Source organism: Anarrhichthys ocellatus, unplaced genomic scaffold, assembly GCF_004355925.1.
Source record: "Anarrhichthys ocellatus isolate YVR2014 unplaced genomic scaffold, GSC_Weel_1.0 scaffold21, whole genome shotgun sequence".
NCBI classification, from domain to species: Eukaryota; Metazoa; Chordata; class Actinopteri; order Perciformes; family Anarhichadidae; genus Anarrhichthys; species Anarrhichthys ocellatus.
Genome location: NW_022280051.1, coordinates 3,831,685 through 3,850,810, shown reverse-complemented (window position 1 = coordinate 3,850,810; position 19,126 = coordinate 3,831,685). Strand labels below are relative to the sequence as shown.

The following is a 19,126-nucleotide window of genomic DNA, read 5'->3' as shown; positions in this document are numbered from 1 at the left end:
GTAACAGAGTAAAAAATAAAAATATTAAGTCTAAAAATGCACAAATATACGATAAAATAACAGTAAAACATTAAATGTAAAAAATGCACAGTACATACAATTAATTTTTTATATTTAATATTTTTTACTCTGTTATTTTGTATTACTTATGTATATTTTCAAGGTAAAAAGGACAACATAATAACAGGTCTCAACAGGAGGACAGCTCTCTCCATCATCCAGGATGTCCGCCAATCAGAATCCACGTAGGGAATCGGCCGACCAATAGGAACGCCCGGTCTTAGTGTGCTCCGTAACCAAGGACCGAGTAACAGAGCTCATCCAGAAAAGAGAGTTTTGCTGCACGAGGATCTTCCTTAGTAACCGTGGATAAACATGAGTTACTACAGTATAAGGTAAAGTAAAAGATAGTATTTGTATTTGTTCCGTTTGGCCAAACTTGGGCACGAGATGCTAGCCGGTGTCTATCGTTTTCTTTTACACGTAAAAACTTTTATTTTTTTATAAAGGCACCATTGCATACAGTAGAGGCAGCTAACGTTAGCTTCTAATCGCAACAAGCTAGCTGTAAAAATTCCCAGCAGGCGGATAAACACAGCTGACGGATAACATGTCTTTTCTCCCCTCATTTTGACGATATATGTGACTCATTTAATGTCAAGCTAAAGTAAGCGAGCTAACGGTCGAAGTGTCACAGCACAGCAAAGGAAATAAATGAACTATTCGGCTACATTAACGCTATTACAAGTGAATAACGTGCTTTAATCGTGTTTATGATGGCTCGCTAGCCAGTACAAATGGAACAACATTTGGAAAGCAATGGACTGTCTAGTTACGTAATATATTTTTTGCATTTCTGTATTTTGACTTGCAATTTCCTGCGGTATTCCCGTCGATACAATGTAGCGACAACTTCACTCAATATGTAGCTTTGCGTGGAGTTTTGGAATGTGGAATTATGCGGCGCCTTCCGTTTAATTACAACGTATCAAGTGTTATGCATCGCAGATGGTGGAAGGCACACGGTCACTTCAGAGCCCTGGCTTTAGGTTGAAGTAGCTTTAAGTCCAGTGACGCAAGAGGCATAATGAAATCAAAACATTGCATGTCATGTTAGAGCATGTCTTCCTGTAGCCTCTGTCTATTCTTGTGTCAAAGAGTTCATGTTAATTAGTTACGTTATACGTCCTCGCCACGTAAACGAGCAACTAAAGTTATTGACCTAATATATCGATAACCAAGTGAAAGAAAGTAGGGCATTTGAAAATAACAAGAGGGATCGATTGCACGCATGTAGCAGAAGCTTGGTAGTCATTGCCAGACTCAAACACATAATTCACCTCAGCATAATGCACAATAGTGCTTCCTACACGTTCCCTCTGATGTCCACTCACTGCTGGTCATGCAAACAGGTGTTGGAAAAAAGGATAGTGTGTGTGTGTGTGCGTGTGTGTGCATTTCAAGCACTGGAGCAGAGGTCTGCTTTCATTTTGCAGAGAGATAAAAATCAAAGTACCTCCCACTCTTTCCTGTTACATTCCCAGTCTGAGTATTTGTTGTTTTTTCTTCTCCAGTTTGTCAAGCAGAGCTGCCATTCAAGGCACTGACCCATAATGCAACATATTCTTGATTGCAGTTACAGTGATGTTACTGCAAACAAGTATGTGGCTTGCTACATCCGTGGTATATTCTTGTTAAATTGTCTTTGTACTACATTCATCCTAAGTGGTGCCAGTCAGTGTTGGTGGGTTCGTTTGTTGTATAAGAAAACGATGAGCTACCACCCTGGTAATGTTTTCCCCCAGATGTCTATAACAAACACTGGGCTTTTGAAAAAGGGAAACTCTTGGCTTTGTAGAAATGTGAGACACAGCAATGGACTCCTTATGAGCCCACATGCTGTGATGCACTCTGCTCATCGGCTCGACGAACCCAGACAGCTTGTGTTATAAAGTTCACAGATGGCTGACTCAGCATTTGTAATGATCAACCTTTGTACAAAGTTGAATAAGGGGCCTTTTCTCTGCATGTTGTTGCTTTTTTTACTGTCTCTTACAAATGTATTGATTACTATTAGTATTACTGTGACACAAGTATTTCCAAAGCACAGGGACGCTTTTACAAATACCGGAGCCTGCTCGCAGAGCTGACACATCTGAGGAGTGGCAGCTTTTCATAACAGCATCGCAAGTGTAACGTTGGAGTGACCGATAACATGAGTGTAGAGTTGAAAGTTTTCTGTTTGCTTGATGCATTATCGTTGCCAGGGTTAGCGTTAAAAACGACACACACAACCGAAATGAGAAATGGAGAAATCTGTACTTTAATGGCACCTAAAGACTTCCTGTGTCGGGTAGAAGGTAATGAAAGCCAACACGTTTCCAGGTTGTTATTGTTGACGACTGAAGCTAGGTCTGCCATGGCTCTTAACCCTAGTGGGGCGTTTGTTTTGCTATGAATCTGGGTACAATTACGTATCGTATCATCGAGTACCATCAGTATTACTGTCCAGAATATCCTATAGAGTGGGTGCAATGTCAAGGTCAGAAAGATCACAAATGCCACAGGAGTTAGCAAGCAACTAACTGTTATGTGCAGGAATTGTCATCACGGTTGGAAATGCAGCTGACTAAACTGCCAAATGTATAATGTTTCGGTTCCCCAAGAGGAATCGATGTATGAAAATGAATTCAGTACTTCAGGACCTTCTCTAACTACACCGTGGCTTGTGGTTGAGTTGTGACTCACTGTGGTGTCCACACACACGGCCCAGCTGGCCAGAGTATAATCCTCTCTGTTGCTCAATCACTGAGACACTGAAAACACATCCCTGGTGTTTGTAATGGACTCACTTTGTCTGCTGGTTGAATGCTACCACACGGGATACATTTCACTGAAGACGCAGTTTCTGCTGCGTGTGCGTGTCGGTGTTTCTGCATGATGTTACGATCAGTGCAGAGTGTCTTCTTCAAAGTGAAGCGTCACTGTCGGAGAGAGTGTTTCCCTTTGGAGTCCACAAGGGACACGGTATCATCATCAACTCTTGTAGCTTTTTTTTTTTTTTCCATCAATTGTTTTGAGCTCAATAATTACTCCCTGTGGTGAATAATTCCCCCGCTTATCATCCGTTGACTTGTATGTCAGAGCTGTCTCTCAGGACAGATGTACACAAACACATTCTTCATCTTCATCCCGCTCTTGCAAATAGGCTCAGAAAAAAAAACCGATTGGGAGGCTCATGGTTTCCTAGCAACTGGATTAAGGTCCCCACACCATGTCTGTTTTTAGAAAGGAGTAATCTAGAGGTTTCACTCTGTTGAGTTACCTTTTTTAAATATGAGGAACACCGACTGGCACGTCTTACTCATACGCTGAGATTTAGGCTATTTAAAGCTCAATAAATTCCCACTATTGCATGTAAGTGAGATGCCAGACAGATTGTGCATCCGTGGCATGATATATCAATGGCTCCTTACGAGTCAGAGGATATGAGCTGTGCCTGCTGAGTCTTTCAGAAAGTAGCCGGGCAGTAAAGTAAGAAGAACTCAGGTGACGACAAGCTGTCAAATTGATTTTATTTTGGAAGTGTATCCAGCCACTGGGATATGGGGCGATGTTATATCACACATAAAACAAGCTCAAACAGCCAACCGCTGCACTCACAGTGTCAATCCTGCTTATGTCACTTCACTGACATTCATAGAAAATTCAGCCTTGTGCGACACTCGTATTCAGGCCGATCACCTTCATGCCTACCTCCAGTTGAACCCTTGTGAGTTGCCCGAGGTGTGAAGTCATAGCAACAGCTCAAAGCCTCCAGACCTCAGTCGGTAGCTGTCACTCCCCTGGGTGGGACATAGCGACTACATAGTCAGTGATCTTGGTGCCTGCGGGGCTTACTTACTGTCAGGTAGGACCGCACAGTAACTCTGAGCTCCAGTGCGAATGAAGATCGGTGTGATAGGAGAGCCCTGGATTAGAATTCCTGCAGCCGCATCCATGGACGCTATAAAGGATGGGAGAGCTCAGCCCGTCTACAGCCGCTGGTCATACAGGTATAGCTGCGCACTGGCACACATATGTTATGCTCTTTGTACTATAGAGTGTTGTTTGAAAGTAGCCTTCCTTGTGTGCTCTCCAAGACTTATGGTTTATTTGTTCCAGCAGGACAACTGGCTCCTGCATCAACACACACACACACACACACACAGACCAACACATTTTTCCTTTAGTCCTCCAAGCTGTATTGACTTTGCAGGATTGAGGATTGCACAGTGGCCTGTGCCAAGACGAGAGGTCAGCGCTACTATAACGTTTCTTCCAGCCGCGCCGCTCCATCCCTCTGGCCAGCCGAATGGCTGACCTGCAGTCAAAGATGTGCCTCTCGCTCATGTTTCCGCCACCGCGTCGTTACTTATTCAGGCCGTGACTGAGCTGTAACCAGAGTTGGTGATTTTCGTGTCCAAGCTGTTGGCTGCTTGATTGAAACACTCATGTCACTGAGGATGTGCTCAGAATATCCATCCAACTGATTACTGCAACAGCTGAAATGACTGTGACTGTTCAATGTGTCCTCTTAGCATTTCCTTTGTCAGGGCTCAGCGATGTCTAGTTTCTAATGTAATGGCAGTACGTCCTTTATTAGTGATCCAGTGTGTTGAGGGTCCAGCTATACGCTTTGTTGTTCAAAGCACCAACAAAGGGTGACGTGAACCCCTAACTGTGCTGCGTCTCGGTGCTCCTGTGCTATTTGCACATATTTAAATTAGGTAATATGCAAACAGTTGGTGCAAAATTGTCCCCTTTCTATGCAAATGAGCCACATTGCAAAAACAGTACAATTCACAAAGATCGGCAATTACAGCCACACGTGGTGACAGTGAAATTATTAGCATCTTCTGGGAACTGAAGCGCATTTATGAGGGCTGTCTCACTCAGACTTTCCAGTGATCATGGCAGCAGTGATTGTATTGCATCGTCATGACATCTTCTTTTACAGTCTGACGGTGTGAGACCGACAGACGGGGATATTGAATCCCGAGTACGGTTTCTCTCACGTCACGTTCAAATTTGTTGCCTGAAGTTCTGCCTCTTCACCTCGTCGGTCAGGACCTTCAGCTCTTTTTCATTTTCTTTTTGCATCTCTGCCATTGTTCTGCCTGCTGTGTTCTTGGTGCAAATGCAACATTTATACATTTCCACAGACAGAGGGGGGAAAAAGGCAGATTGTACTCTGCAGCACATCTTTATGGGCGTGCATGCGCTATATGCTAAATATCTACATGGTGCTATCAGCCACCCCAATCCATTCTTTGTGAATTTTCCTCTTAGGGTGGACGTGGTTCTACTCGGGGTTGCTGTTTCAGATCTGTTTTACACAAGTGAGCTATGTAAGACTCCACAGGGAATCAGGCATTTAATCTCATCCGTCCTCCTTTTATTCTGTGTCCTCTCTTAGATGGAAGCCGAATGGCCCGTGGCAGACATTACGTTGTGCTCAGTCAACTTTTAAATTCCTCTTTGAAGTGGCAAAGGCTTTTAATTAAAACGAACAACAGCTAAAAATGGCCTGTGCTCCGATGAGAAGATAATGCCATGCAATGTTTTTTAATAGCTTTGATATTGTCATCTTGTCCTCCTTTGCACCGTGAACCCACAGTGGTGTGATGGAGAGTTATTAACATGTCATTATTTGCAGCATAAAAATCACATTATATCTATTAGTTATGTGCAGCCCAGCAGTAATTAGACCCCTCCCTCTGTCGCTCTGTAAATCCTTACAGCACAGTGTTAAGACCTCCGATTACAGTGAAGCCCAAGAACTGGCTGCAGGCTTTTAATCAATGCTGGTGGAGGTGCGCTGTTGACGGAGCTCAAGTCTCCATGGCTACACAAGGAAGGGACAACAGGGGCCCGTCCTTCTCTCATCACCCAAGCTGTGACGGACTAATGAAACATTGATCACTCACAGCTGTGATGAGGCACAAGTGTGTGTGTGTGTGAACATTTGCAGTAGAGGACATTCTCTCAACCCCCAACAGATTGAAGTATTTGTGATAATACTCTGTCTTTTATTTTATGTTGCACCTGTTCTTCAGCTGTCCTGTGTCTTAATGATCAGCTTGCTTGGCCTCATCAGATCATTACTGTCCTCCTAAAGCATAACCTCTGTTAGTTTTTGATCATGTTTCTCAACTTGTTTCATTCTCCTGTCCTCACTGCCGCCTTGGTGCCAAATTGCTGTTGTCCCTGAAGACCCTCGAGCTCTGCCAGCTTCTCTAACTCAACGGCAAGGTAGGAAGCGACACACTCGCACGCACACACACTCTCTTCTCACAACCTGTGTCTTGAACAACCAAGTTAACAGACGTCTAGTTCCATTTTCAAAGGGCATTTTATCCGTTGTGTAAACGCCACGTTTGTCACATGGCTTAATGTCATGTCAGATACGCTTTCATCGTTTATGATTGCTCTCTTGGGGCTAGAGTGCTACAGAGTGGCACTTCTTTGTGTGGGAAAACATGCTCGACTATTTCAAAGCCACCATAAATACATTTAATCGCATTCTTTTCGGACAAAGATTGCCTCAGGGGTGAACCGCACACTGGGTTTGAGGTTGGAAACATCAGGGAAACTCTCCGATATAGAGGGTGTGTCTTCAGCCATTCACGAGACTGTACTTTGCATGGAAACAGCATTATTAATAGCACAGCATAATGGGAAATCTAAGTCAACATTTTGTGGCTGTCCTTTGGTAGAAGTAAGTACTCATGCAGAGACCCGTAGTACCTTCTGCCGTGTCTTGCTGTTCACCTGCACACATATCTTTCCCCACCCTCCTAAATGGCAGTCCTGCATGTGTAATTAAAAACTACTATCATCCTCCATCCTCGATTACTTTTTCTTAGTGACCAGCACTTGTTCTCAGGAGCCATAATGGCCTTGACATTTGGAGAGGGATTTACAAGTGAGACGACACGGCTGGTGCGAGATGACCCATCTTGACGGAGAAGCGACTGATCGGAGGTGTTGGTCTACGGGCTGTGAGAAGTGGAGAGGGCCTATTGAAACGAAACTCATCACCTTTTAACATCCAGCGACTGTTCTCCAGTGCTGAGCAGTGATGTCAGCCAGCGTTGGGCTTGAGGTCCTTTAAGTAGTGTGTGTCATCACCTACACACTAGAGCTGTGGAAGGGATGTAATATAACTGAGGGAAATAGAAATGGGGGGGAGTTGCCTGATTTGACGACTTCTCATCCTATACCCTTAATGAAAAGATGAGAGAAATGAGAAATGGAGTTAGTGGCCTGCCTACACATTACATCAGCCTATGTGAGAGACTGGGATACTGCAGGTCTCTGACTCCCGACAGTACAGACTCCTGCTGTTGCCCTTCTCTCCCCTCACGGTAGCTGAGCAACACGGGCCCGGTCTCTTCAGATAGGTGTCCAGGGTGAATTCCCAGAGGATCCAGACTTCAAGGCATCCTCTCAGCTGGAGCGTTGTATTTTCTTCTTTTCCCCTTCTGTCACTTTCAGAGAATGACTCATGCCGTGTTTCACCAACAAGCTCAGAAGGTCACTTTTTCACCTGCAGATTTGTCGTTATTTGGTTTTATTACACGTTTAAAACTGCCACTACTGTGACTGAACCCTGTTAACGCCTTAATTGGTTTATTTCATTCAAGACCACGCAGGAGACAAAGCCTTTATTGCCTCGTGTGCAACAGCAGTGGTGACCTCTGCTGGTTTGATATGGAAAATCAAATTCAAGTGTCATCCTTTCAGAGATTAGCATGTGTGAAATCTTTAACTCTTTACAAGAAAGGTTTCTTCTGTTTTCCTCCGCAGTGGCATCGAAGATGACAGCACCAGTCTTATGCAGCAGAAGCTGGAAAAACAGGTAGGAAGCCAAAGTTCATTCACTAACACACACTTAGCGTCGAGACCTTGATGCCTCCACTCTTTCATTATCGTAGTTTTAAAGCAGGGAAGCACCAAGGCTGATATCGGGCCGATACTGACTCCAGTAGCTGGATCGGGTCTCGGTGGCACTTAAAAGAATGATGCCAGTCACTTCCACACAGTGAGACAAACAGCCAGTATCGGCCAAAACCCAAAGCCAGGTATCGGTACCGGGACTGGAAAAGTGAGATTGGTTGCATCCCTCCTTCAAAGAACATCTGCTCGGCTTCATAGCTGTTGCGCTGCACCTTTAGCCTGATTAAGCCCTCCAACTCACACATAGGTGGTGTTTATGAGAGCTAACCTTTTAGTTGTCTATTTGTAAGCACCTGCCAAGATTTAGCATGAATACGGGGACATTAAAAGGGCTGAGATGACTCTGGGTTCTGCCACTCCGGTGTCACCAAGGGGTGCCTGCTGTTGGCAGGAGCAGCTTCAACACCGCCGCAATTTAGTGATTAATGGCGGGTTCGGAAATCTGTTTTTCACCCGCCCTGTCACTTGGAATTTTAAAGCTTACTCGCTCCTGAGACTGAATTGTTTCCTCTTATCCACCCTTTACCTGACATAGCCCTTCTTCTGTCACACATTTGTTCTCTTTTCAACAACCCCCCCCCCCCCCCCGAGTCTCTGTAAGACGCTTTATCCCAAACCTCGCTGAAGAGCCGCGGTGTAGAGCTTTGATTTAAGCTGGAAGCCGTTCTCCACTATCTCACATATTAGGCAGAAAGGAGCGGGAGGGCCAGATTGGTGAGTTCAAAGAGAGGGAAGGATTTAGTGCGGGGCGCCTGGCTTTGTGTGTGTGTGTGTGTGTGTGTGTGTGTGTGTGTGTGTGTGTGTGTGTGTGTGTCCCAAGGTCCTACTGTGGTTCAGTTATGCTGCACACTTTCAGTTGAGTCCAAACAGCCTCACTTGAGAGTCTTCTGTTCTTATATAACTCATCATGAGGACAAACACACATGCTGTTCTTCACAGAGAGGGGAGGGGAGGGGAGGGGAGGGGGGGGGGGGGGTCACATGCAGGTTATGGAAAATTGATGAATATTAAATAAAAGTTAAATCTGTCTTCTTTTCTACGTTCTCACTGTTTCACTCCCCATTTCGAATAGTAAAATGAAAATCATTCAGATAATAATACCGGGCGCACTGTGGCCGTGACCGTATCTCACTTTGAGTGCACCTCACAGCCCCTCTCTCCCCTCTCCCCCCTCCCCCCTCTCCCTCTCTCCCTCTCTCCCTCCTGCCGGAGCACTAATGACGGCTGATTCAGTTAGCGGCACATACTGGCGCGCCGTGTTTGGCTGAGAGCCAGACCCCTTTTTGTCTGTCAGAGGACCACATAGTGCAGAGGAGGCTGTTAGTTTCTCGACTGTAAAACTCCAGTTCCAGAGGAGGAAGGAGGGACAGGGAGACCGAGTCATGCCCAGCAGGAGCGCTGCTCTTTGGGGGAGAACGTGCTTTCATCTGACCTCAAGACAAGTGGGACCTGTAATGTCTGTTCTGTAAAGAAACCGGTTAACTTTGGCTCACATTCAGGATCTCAATGGAACGGGTTGGTAATATCTAATGTTTCTGTTTTTGATATATACATTTTTTACTTTGTGAGGATAACAGTTTGTATGAAGTGTGAGGCTGTTCACCTTCCTGTCTGACTGTTTTTCAAACTTTCTGTCTGAGGTAGGAAAGATTCAGACACCCAGTAATCTCTCACTGACTAAGATCCACTTTTGTCTTTGAGAAGCCACACATTAATAAACCGTATGTCTCCTCTAATCAGATTTATAGTTTAGTCTACTTTACCTCATGTTTTGGCTGGTACAGGAAAGGCTGTTAGAGCCTGAATGAAGTCACATCCTGCTCTCAAAATGCCAAGTACAGAGTCTTAACAAAAGAATGCAATATTACAATAGATTGTGTAGCTGCTATTTTAAGCCAAACTGTTCAGGCTTTGATTGTATGAAGAATTAGAGTGTAGACTCACTGATTGTCTTGTTTTCAGTTGTGCCTAATCAATCTAATTCAATTCATTAAAAAGTCACTATCTCGACCAAAGGCAGAATAACTGAATGTAGAAAATAACACGTAATTCAAGAGAATCTTTACGATATGTTTAATTTAATGGTTTGAAACCACCAATAGAAAGATGGGCTTCAGGCCATATTCATCTTTACATACAACTTCACCATCATCAGTAAACATCATAGAACATTGGCTGTATTTCCACCTCTATTTATGACCCTACCAGTAATGACGTTATTATGATAATCTAGCTGTATGTTTTGTTCATTTGTCGCCTTTATTTATAACCATATAGCGAGCATGCAAATCCAGAGTCTTTTGAAATGATAACAAATCTCTTTTCATTAAAGAACTAATGTATTCAGTGATACAATTTCTATTGCCTTTTTGTATTATTAGTCATACCTCCTATATATTCCCATCTGTTGGTCAATGCACCGTGCCTCTTTGCAGTCATGGAGATTGTTCTTTTTATGGTGGTGGTGATGTAAACTTTCGCACTTATCCGTTAACCTGTTCACTGGTAAGTCATAACGGTGGTAGCAGATGTTGTGGTTGCACAGAAACCGTGAGACGGATTTATTAGAGACTGACTGATGAGTTATGAAAGCTGTTTTTTGTCCGGCAAATAGGCGACAAGGCCTCCTGGTCTCTTCAAGCTCGCTTAAACAGCATCACCAAACAGGACTCGTGCTCTTGACGCGCTAATTGATGTGCTTGCGTAATCCATCGGCTGCTTTGACCACAGAGACGGACCTGTGGGCAGGGGACACAGCATGTCCACGATGAACACCGCCACCTGAAGCACATACTCAAGCTGTGTAGTCGAAGGGCAAAACATACCAGCTGAGGAAAAGGAAAACAACTTAACGTCACTGATCACATTTAGTTGGAAACTACTCTTGTTGGACGATATATTGTCCCATAAATAATTGTGATTATTGTCATTTTAAGCCACTGATATAATGATAATATGAAAGCAAAATAATGCAAGTACACCCTTTCAAAGAGCAATGAACGTTAACGATATCCAGACACTGTCCATACATCGTACGATAAGTCGATAACGTAATTATCATGACAGGCCTAGATCCTCAGAGGCCTCACTTCTATAAAACCTCATTGGATGGAATGTTGGCCATTCTCTGTTATAGAATAATACAGCATACCACCAAATGAGACTCTGGCACCAGCCGTGAGTTTGTCTATTCAGTGAACCCGTTCAATGCACTCAGAGGCATTCATGCCTTGGCATGATTGTTGGGTTTTATTATGGCTTTATTTTTTTTTGCCTTCATCTTTTGGCTTTACGCTTCTTACATTCACATCACCTCTACTGAGTGTTTGCATCACCCCATGCAGTGCGTTCCATCACTGCACTCATTGTGTAAATAAAGAGATTCAAGTTTTCTATACCACGAAAGGTTGCTTTGTTTGTAATGTAAAATATTCGTGTGGCTGCAACACTATGTTTGAAAGTAAAATATTTTTGGTGAATGGTAAAAATGGTGAATCCTTGCCGTTTTATCATTTAACATCAGCCTCAGCTGTTTATTGAGAATAATTCTAATTGTGCAGTTGTCGCCTGTACCTTTTAAAGTGTCCCCATGTTTGATATTTCCTTTCTGGCTATTTTTAATACCTACTGATAGGCACAGGTTGGAGCTCATCATGTATACTAATGTGATTACCCTCAGCTCATGGAGTCAATGTTCTCCGGCTTGGCTAAATCCTCTCTTGTAACATTTAATAGAAGCCTTGTGTATAAATATGCGTGTGATTTCCCGGTAGTGCTCCTTGAAACTCCTTCCTTTCCCCCTGTTTGGTCCACAGAGGGCACTGCTGGAGCAGAAGCAGCGGAGGAAGCGTCAGGAACCCCTGATGGTGCAGCCCAACACAGAGGCTCGGCCCCGGCGCTCCAGGACGCGGCGTGGTGAGGAGCAGGCCCCTCTGGTGGAGTCCCAAGTCAGTATCACCCACGATGTCATCATGGATGGTGAGGAAAATATCCTCTTGTTATTATGTTGCATCATTTCTGAACACCACATGAGGGATATCCTTCCTCTCTGCATGGAGAGTTGGCCTTGATGTGCTACATTCTGTTTATGGGAACGGAATGATATCGATGTGTTTAAAAGCCAGCATTATAATGTGTAACTGCATGAATGCTAAAAATACAAAAAAAGACATTTATTTAATTTATTAACCAGAACATGAGACCGTTAACAGCTGAGGTAACAACTGACTGGTCTCCCCTGCTGCAGGTATCGATGGCCCAGCTGCTTTCTTGGGCTCAGAAGCCCCTGATCTGGGAATAAAAATCCTGTCAGTGAGCCAGTTCCAATCCCAGTCCCAGTCCCAGTCCCCTGTTGCCGAGGAGCCTGAGAGAGATGGAGACACTGAGACGCTGCTAGAACCCAAGACAGATATCCATGAATTACTGCAGAAACAAGGTGAGTCCTAGCAGAGCTTAATACTTCATTGGCTTTTCAAGAGAAACTACACTTCATTTTTCTGGAGACACAGACCAGCCAGTTTGCCGTTTTCAGGTGGCCTCAATCTCCCCTCATTTTGACCCAGTTGGTAGTAAAATGCACTTTGACAAAATATACCAATCTAATCTAATCAAAACATAGATATCGTTAGTGAAGTAGAGAAACAAGTAAACGTTCTCTTGTTTGGAACAATGCAGCAGGAAAAATCACCCACAAAGACATTTTAAAAGGGGAAGCGCACTTTTAATTCACTTCACTGAAGGATTAGTGAGGCACTAATTCTCCATTCAGACATTTTAAATCTATTAATTGACTTTTATCCTGTGTTCAGGGAAGATGCGTCTTCAGTCAAATATCATTTGGTTTCATGAGCACGCCTGCTTAATTATTTGCCTTCCTCGCTGATTCTGGATGCTGTTTCCCAATCCACTCTGTTTTCATGTAGTCGGAGTTCTCAGTCACTCCAGATTAGCAGCTGTTTGCCAGACTTCTTGACATTTCCTAGAATTCTAAGCACTCTGCTGCTGCTGCGGCGTGGAACAGGGACGGAGACAGTGGTGTGATGGATGGTGACGCAGTGAGAAATGGGTCATTTAATAATAGGCCAGGGCATTGTTCACCCTGCAGTGCTCATCTATGGCATCATTATAGATATGGCCACCCACACTCACCAGCCGGCTGGCAGGGACTCTTAGAAAGTTTATGGAGGATGCATTAAAACCATGCCCGAGTGGGTCGTGTACTCTTCTGATCCACCTGCTGCTGCGGAGCAAAAACAAGTTTCTCCATCCGAAAAACATGTTCATTTAAAACCATAAAGGTTTAGGGAGACGTAGTGCCACGGTGGCAAATGTCACTGTCCTTCTCAATAATGCAAGGCCTCACTGCTAACACCAGCCCAGTTTATCATAGGAATATGTCCTCAGGACTTGCAGAAGGTATTTTTGGCTCCCTGTCCTTGCATAACACCCCAACCCCCCAAGAAACAGAAAAGTTGTGGTACACTCATATTTGATCAGCTCATTTTTGACTTCCTGTGAAAGATATTCTTCACCAGCTGCGCGTTGATAATCATGTAAATGTGTGTGTTCTTTGGAGGGTTTATTCAGTAGGTTGTTGGTTAGCCAATTATGAGTCCTCTCTGACATTTCCAGATGATTGATTTCATAAGCCACTGGCCGACTTCTGCACGGCGGTTTCATTGGAGCCCCGGTGTCACGGTTAGAGGGAAGATAACATTTGCAATCTGTGTTTCATGATGGTACTCGCTGTCTCGCAGGGATCGCTGCATATCCTGGATCCATCTCTTGTAAATACCCCAGGATACATATTGTGCTTGGCTGTGTTTGTCTGTCACATTATTATTCTTGTTCAATACTGCAGAGGCCGGTGCTCTCCCACCGCTCACGCTCGCTAACCGGCCGATGACGTGTTGGTCCAGGTGGAGGGAAGAAGTGGCAGACCGGCTCGTCTGTGTGCCAAGTACAAAATGGTCTATGTGTAAAGAAGTGGGCTTTGCCATTTAAATCAATTCGAAGCTGAAGATTATATTTTGGGAAACTGGTGCAACATGCTCTATCATTTTCTACCAAACCACACTATTAGCATTAATGTAATTTCTGGTCAAGCAATTCATTTTACAATTCTTAAACATTGCAAAGCTCTGGTGACACAAGCTCCCCTGCTCAGTGGTGGACCACCGCCATCCCCTGACAGCACATTCAAATGGGCTCTATAGCTGCAGCCAAGAGCAGCGACCTGGCTGATGAATCCAATTATCAATCAAGAGACAGATGTGTTTTACATTTTACATCTGCGTGACTGCGCCGGAGCTGTCTCCTCACAAGCACGCAGATGCAAGCTGCGCATCTCTTCACATTAATCTCACCATTGCAGGAACTGACTTAGAAAAAAAGATGCATTGTTTGTGACAGGTATTGAGGCCATGCCCGGATGTGACCTTTCGGTTGGGTGAGTGCTGAGCAGAGCCCTCTAAACCACAAGCAGTTTCAGGGCCTTTTTTTTTTAGTTTTTGGTCCTCGTCACATTTTATTCACTGTGTCTGAGTTTTTCTCTGCAATATAATAAGTCCTGCAGGTCTATGGAAACAGCTGGTGTTAGTTAGAAGTTGGGGAAACTCAAAAATGTCTCTTGTGCAGTATTACACAGTCGCGATGCCATAAATCATAAAGAAGAAAAAAGACAATTTCAATGTTTTTGATCATTTATTTTACAAAAATTGGAAAAAATATATAAAATATATAATAAACATTTTTCCAAGTGCCCACAAGTGTAACCAATATTGACAAATAAATGTGGACATTTAGAGTTTAGTTTGATGTCTCAGTTGGATTCACAATGCTTTGTTCATTTCCCTCTTTTGCTGTAAAAGAGATTAAATAAATCTCCCGAGTAAACCAAATACCCTGCTTAATATTTCTGAGGAATATCTTTCTATTGAATAATGCACTACTTTTGCTTCAGCCGTTGCATAAGTATTGCATCATTTCTAATTGAGCTTTCATACATCAAAGACCGTAGATGAACCAAAAAACAGTGAAGTACAATTTTGTACTTGAAAACTAAAGAACCTCTGGGAAGTCTTTACACAGACAGAGCTTCTGGGATCTATTTTCAACGTCTAGTCTGGTGTGTATTTTTGTGAAATTATAAGAGGCCTTCATTTGGCATTAAAGCTCCGTCCCACCATTTGCCTCTTCTTCCTCACCAGGTCTGTCTGGCAGTATGAACTTCGATGAAGACAGCGAGCACGAGGACGATGCGGAGGAAGAACGTTCACGTTCTCTGTCCCCCAACGCAGACAACACCAGACCCGCCTCCGCCACCAGTGGCAAGGACATTCCAGTGAGTGGCGCAATAAAAGCACTTAACCAACACGCTTTTAACAAAGACGAATCCCAACCGCAACACTGAATATTGTGTTCATGCACCGTGTTGTGCCCAGGAGGTGGCATCCCCCGGATCGCCCACAGCAGAGAGCTCACTGATCGATGTGGACAATCCAGAGGAGTTTGTCTTGCGTCCGGCTCCACGCAACGTCACCGTTAAATGTCGAATCACCCGGGACAAGAAGGGCATGGACCGCGGCCTCTACCCCACCTACTTCATGCACATGGAGAGAGATGATGGCAAGAAAGTGAGTGTGTAGCCATCTAGGAAAAACAACTTTAATATACAAAACTGAATTACTTTCAAGATGAGCAAAGAATTAAGCTCTCAGGAGTACAGCATCTGTGTACAGTAGATATATAAACATTTTCTGTCTCTTTTTCTAGGTCTTTTTGCTGGCAGGAAGGAAGAGGAAGAAGAGTAAGACGTCCAACTACCTTATTTCAGTGGATGCCACTGATCTGTCGCGAGAGGGAGAGAGCTTCATAGGAAAGCTGAGGTAAAAAGCACACTTTCTCTCAGATCTACCTGCATCCACGGAGGTCATAGCATACCTGAATATACATCTCAGGGTGCTTTGTCCCATTACCTGTTTGGTTCGTTTAAAACAAAACTCGCCCAGTTAGTACGGTACATTTAGGCTGGTGGGAAAGTTGTCACTGGAACCCCGGTGTGGACCAACAAGCGAGCCGAGACCGCATGAAAATGTGGTGTGAAAGCAAACGAACTAACCACAAGATTTTATGAAAGCAGATGTTTGATTTTTTATCTTTCAGACACTGTGCAGCGACTGTTAGTAATTGCTGCTATTAAACTGTGTACAGGTATGAAATGAAACCTTGCAGTGGTTATGTTTGGTTGCTTTTAAGATGATTTGCCTTCTCCACTACACGTGATTAGGATGTTAAAAATGCTGCCAGCAGTGGACAAAATGTGAAACGGAGGAAACATTTCATCTCGGGTGTGTATTCTATCAGGTCCAACCTCATGGGCACCAAATTTACAGTGTATGACAACGGCACCAATCCCTGCAAAAACCCCGGCACGCTGCTGGAGGAGAGCAACACGCGACAGGAACTGGCTGCCATCTGCTACGTGAGTGAATGACAAAAGAAGCACACAAGCTTCCGCTGCGTCCCGTGTTCATTGCTACTATGAAGTGAAATTGTGATGCTCTCTGTACCACTTGGCAGGAGACCAACGTGCTGGGATTCAAAGGACCACGTAAGATGACCGTAATCATCCCCGGCATGAACATGAACTTTGAAAGAGTCCCCGTAAGGCCTCAAAATGTGAGTCCGATGCTCCCGGAATCATTCCGTCGGAACCAGAGCATTGGCCGAATGCGTAAACATGAGTGTGATTGTGTTACAGGAGCAGGAGAACCTCCTGAGCAGGTGGCAGAATCACTCGCTGGACAACCTGATTGAGTTGCACAATAAGGCCCCCGTGTGGAACGATGACACCCAGTCGTATGTGCTGAACTTCCACGGACGCGTCACCCAAGCTTCGGTCAAAAACTTTCAAATAGTTCACGACAACGACCGTAAGTATTCATCACTGTTCACTGTTTGTCCCCCGCACATTTTCATGCTTACAGTGACGATTAACAAGACTGTGTGGTTGTTTTACCGCCCCCCCCCAAAACTCTAGCGGATTACATCGTCATGCAGTTTGGCAGAGTGGCTGAAGACATCTTCACTCTGGACTACAACTATCCCATGTGCGCTCTTCAGGCCTTCGCCATTGGCCTGTCGAGCTTCGACAGCAAGTTGGCCTGTGAATGAACCGCCGGTTTTTAGCTCCACACCACCACCTTATTCCCCTCCCACCCCGTCAAATCTCCTCTCACAGGACTGTTTGGAAGCCCACAGCTACACTGCTTACATCATCAGGGGCCGGATCACGCAGAAGTCAAGAAACACATATGAGACTGAAGAAAAGAGCAGGAAGATACTGATAAGAGATGGTGGTGCTCTGTTGTGCCGATCCAAAACACCCTCTTTGTTTCTGTGTGGAAGCTTTTTTTATCATATCATTTTAGTGGGGTTATTTCAGTATCAATCTAACCATTTTGTACAGTTTACATGTACACATGTATACAAAATAAAAGGGAAAAGACAAAGCAGAACACACCCCTCTTGTTTGTGCCAGACACAGGCACTCTTGTCAGACATCTGGTGCAGAAATATCCGATAATAGATGTATGACTCGGTCAATGTTTGCAGGGGGTGATGTGTGTATTAACGATGTATTTTCTGTTGCCTTTGAATTTGGTTTCCCTGCGTGTTTTTGCCACACTAGCGATTTGGCTCCAAGGACGGCAATGCCGGCTGAGATTTGACTCTCCAGAGCATAAACCGTATTTAACTACATAACAACGTGGCCTTTCCTCTGGCACCGCCCTCAGGCCAAACCTCAGAGTTATCTGGTAACAAGGGACTAAGAAAGCAAAGTTGTTTTTATGTTTTCCATAAATCAAACTGCAAGTAAGTTGCATCATGGTCAGAATTTCAATCTTTATTACATGTTTAAATGTGACGACATGGTTTAATCTGCCGTTATCGTTCTTTTGTTTTGTCAACCTTTTTTATATTCTCGTGTGGAAAGTGCATTATTCAGAACAGACCTGTGTTATGGTTTTTGTTTGGATTTTTTTTTGTGAATAAGTGTAATTTTTATTACTGACGAGTTGGATTATCATGAGAGAAAAAAAATGCAGAATTGCACATGTAAACAGAAAGGATATACATACTGTATATAAAACACAAGGTAATGCCTTATCTGATCTCTTCTAGCAGTCTTTAAAAAAAACACAATTTACTAAATGTTATTTCAAGACATGGAATTTTAAAATATTGGAGAGTTAATACACTAGATAGAGCTTATATTTTCACTGGTGCACAAATACAGAGGTCGCCCCAGACTTTGTTTGTATGAAGAAAATCAAGAACTGTTTCTACACTTGAGTATTCAAGATATGAGGGAGCTTTAATTAAGCTGAGATAGAGGCCGTTATGTACAACTCACAGGTTTCAACAATATAACTGCCAGTGTCTCCTCCCTTTAGAATTATAAGGGAAATCAATAAAGGACGGCGTCCTTTACGGGTCTATGTCATCATTAAATGTCTCTAATATTTTGTTATTTCAGTGTACTGTATGTCTGTGAGGGACGTACAGTACATCTGTTTAGTACATAAATAATTCAGTTATTTTAAATCAGTCTAATCTGGATCCTCGAAAGAAAAAAATGTTGCGTGTTATTCAGGGTTAAATATAAATGCTACTTGATGTCACAGATACAATCAAGAGTACAAACACCTGGTTATGTCTTAAGGGAATTAATGTTACATTTTTTCAAAGTGTGCCAGCAATTTATGAACTTCCTGTTTTGTCATTTTGTGTGCAATGGAGTTTTGAGGAGAGAGAGAAAAAAAGAGTTTGTAGCAGATATTTTGAAATATAAATGCTTTTAGTGAAACACATTCCAGTCTGACGACATGTTCATACGGTTTTATTGGAACAGATGAAAAACAGTGGGTGATCATGTTCAAATACAGAGAGATGAGTGGATTCAGTGAACAGGTTATTTTCATGAACATGACCGATGTCAATTTGATTCAGAACACCTTTGAGAGAAAAACAACAGTACTTATTTACATCGATGTAAAATGTTTGAGTAACCAAAATAAAAAAACATTTTGAAAAAGTGCTTCGAAAAGTTTGAACTACATTT

The 19,126-nt window shown here is 43.5% G+C and overlaps 1 protein-coding gene across 3 annotated transcripts; it reads left to right on the top strand.

Annotated features, from left to right (window-relative positions):
* The first annotated feature begins 307 nt into the window (after positions 1-307).
* On the top strand, positions 308-19,102 carry tulp3 (TUB like protein 3). 3 transcript variants are annotated; one of them, XM_031859076.1, is made up of 12 exons: positions 308-395; positions 6,256-6,294; positions 7,852-7,903; positions 11,817-11,979; positions 12,248-12,436; positions 15,210-15,343; positions 15,444-15,635; positions 15,775-15,887; positions 16,366-16,483; positions 16,582-16,680; positions 16,763-16,934; positions 17,042-19,102. In XM_031859076.1, exons 1-12 carry the CDS (start codon positions 376-378, stop codon positions 17,173-17,175), a joined length of 1,425 nt encoding a protein of 474 aa, XP_031714936.1. In that variant the 5' UTR covers positions 308-375; the 3' UTR covers positions 17,176-19,102. The 3 variants fall into 3 exon arrangements, with proteins under 3 accessions (XP_031714936.1, XP_031714935.1, XP_031714937.1); XM_031859075.1 differs by having other exon boundaries at positions 312-4,055; XM_031859077.1 differs by lacking the exons at positions 308-395; positions 6,256-6,294; positions 7,852-7,903 and adding an exon at positions 8,982-9,516.
* Positions 19,103-19,126: the final 24 nt, after the last annotated feature.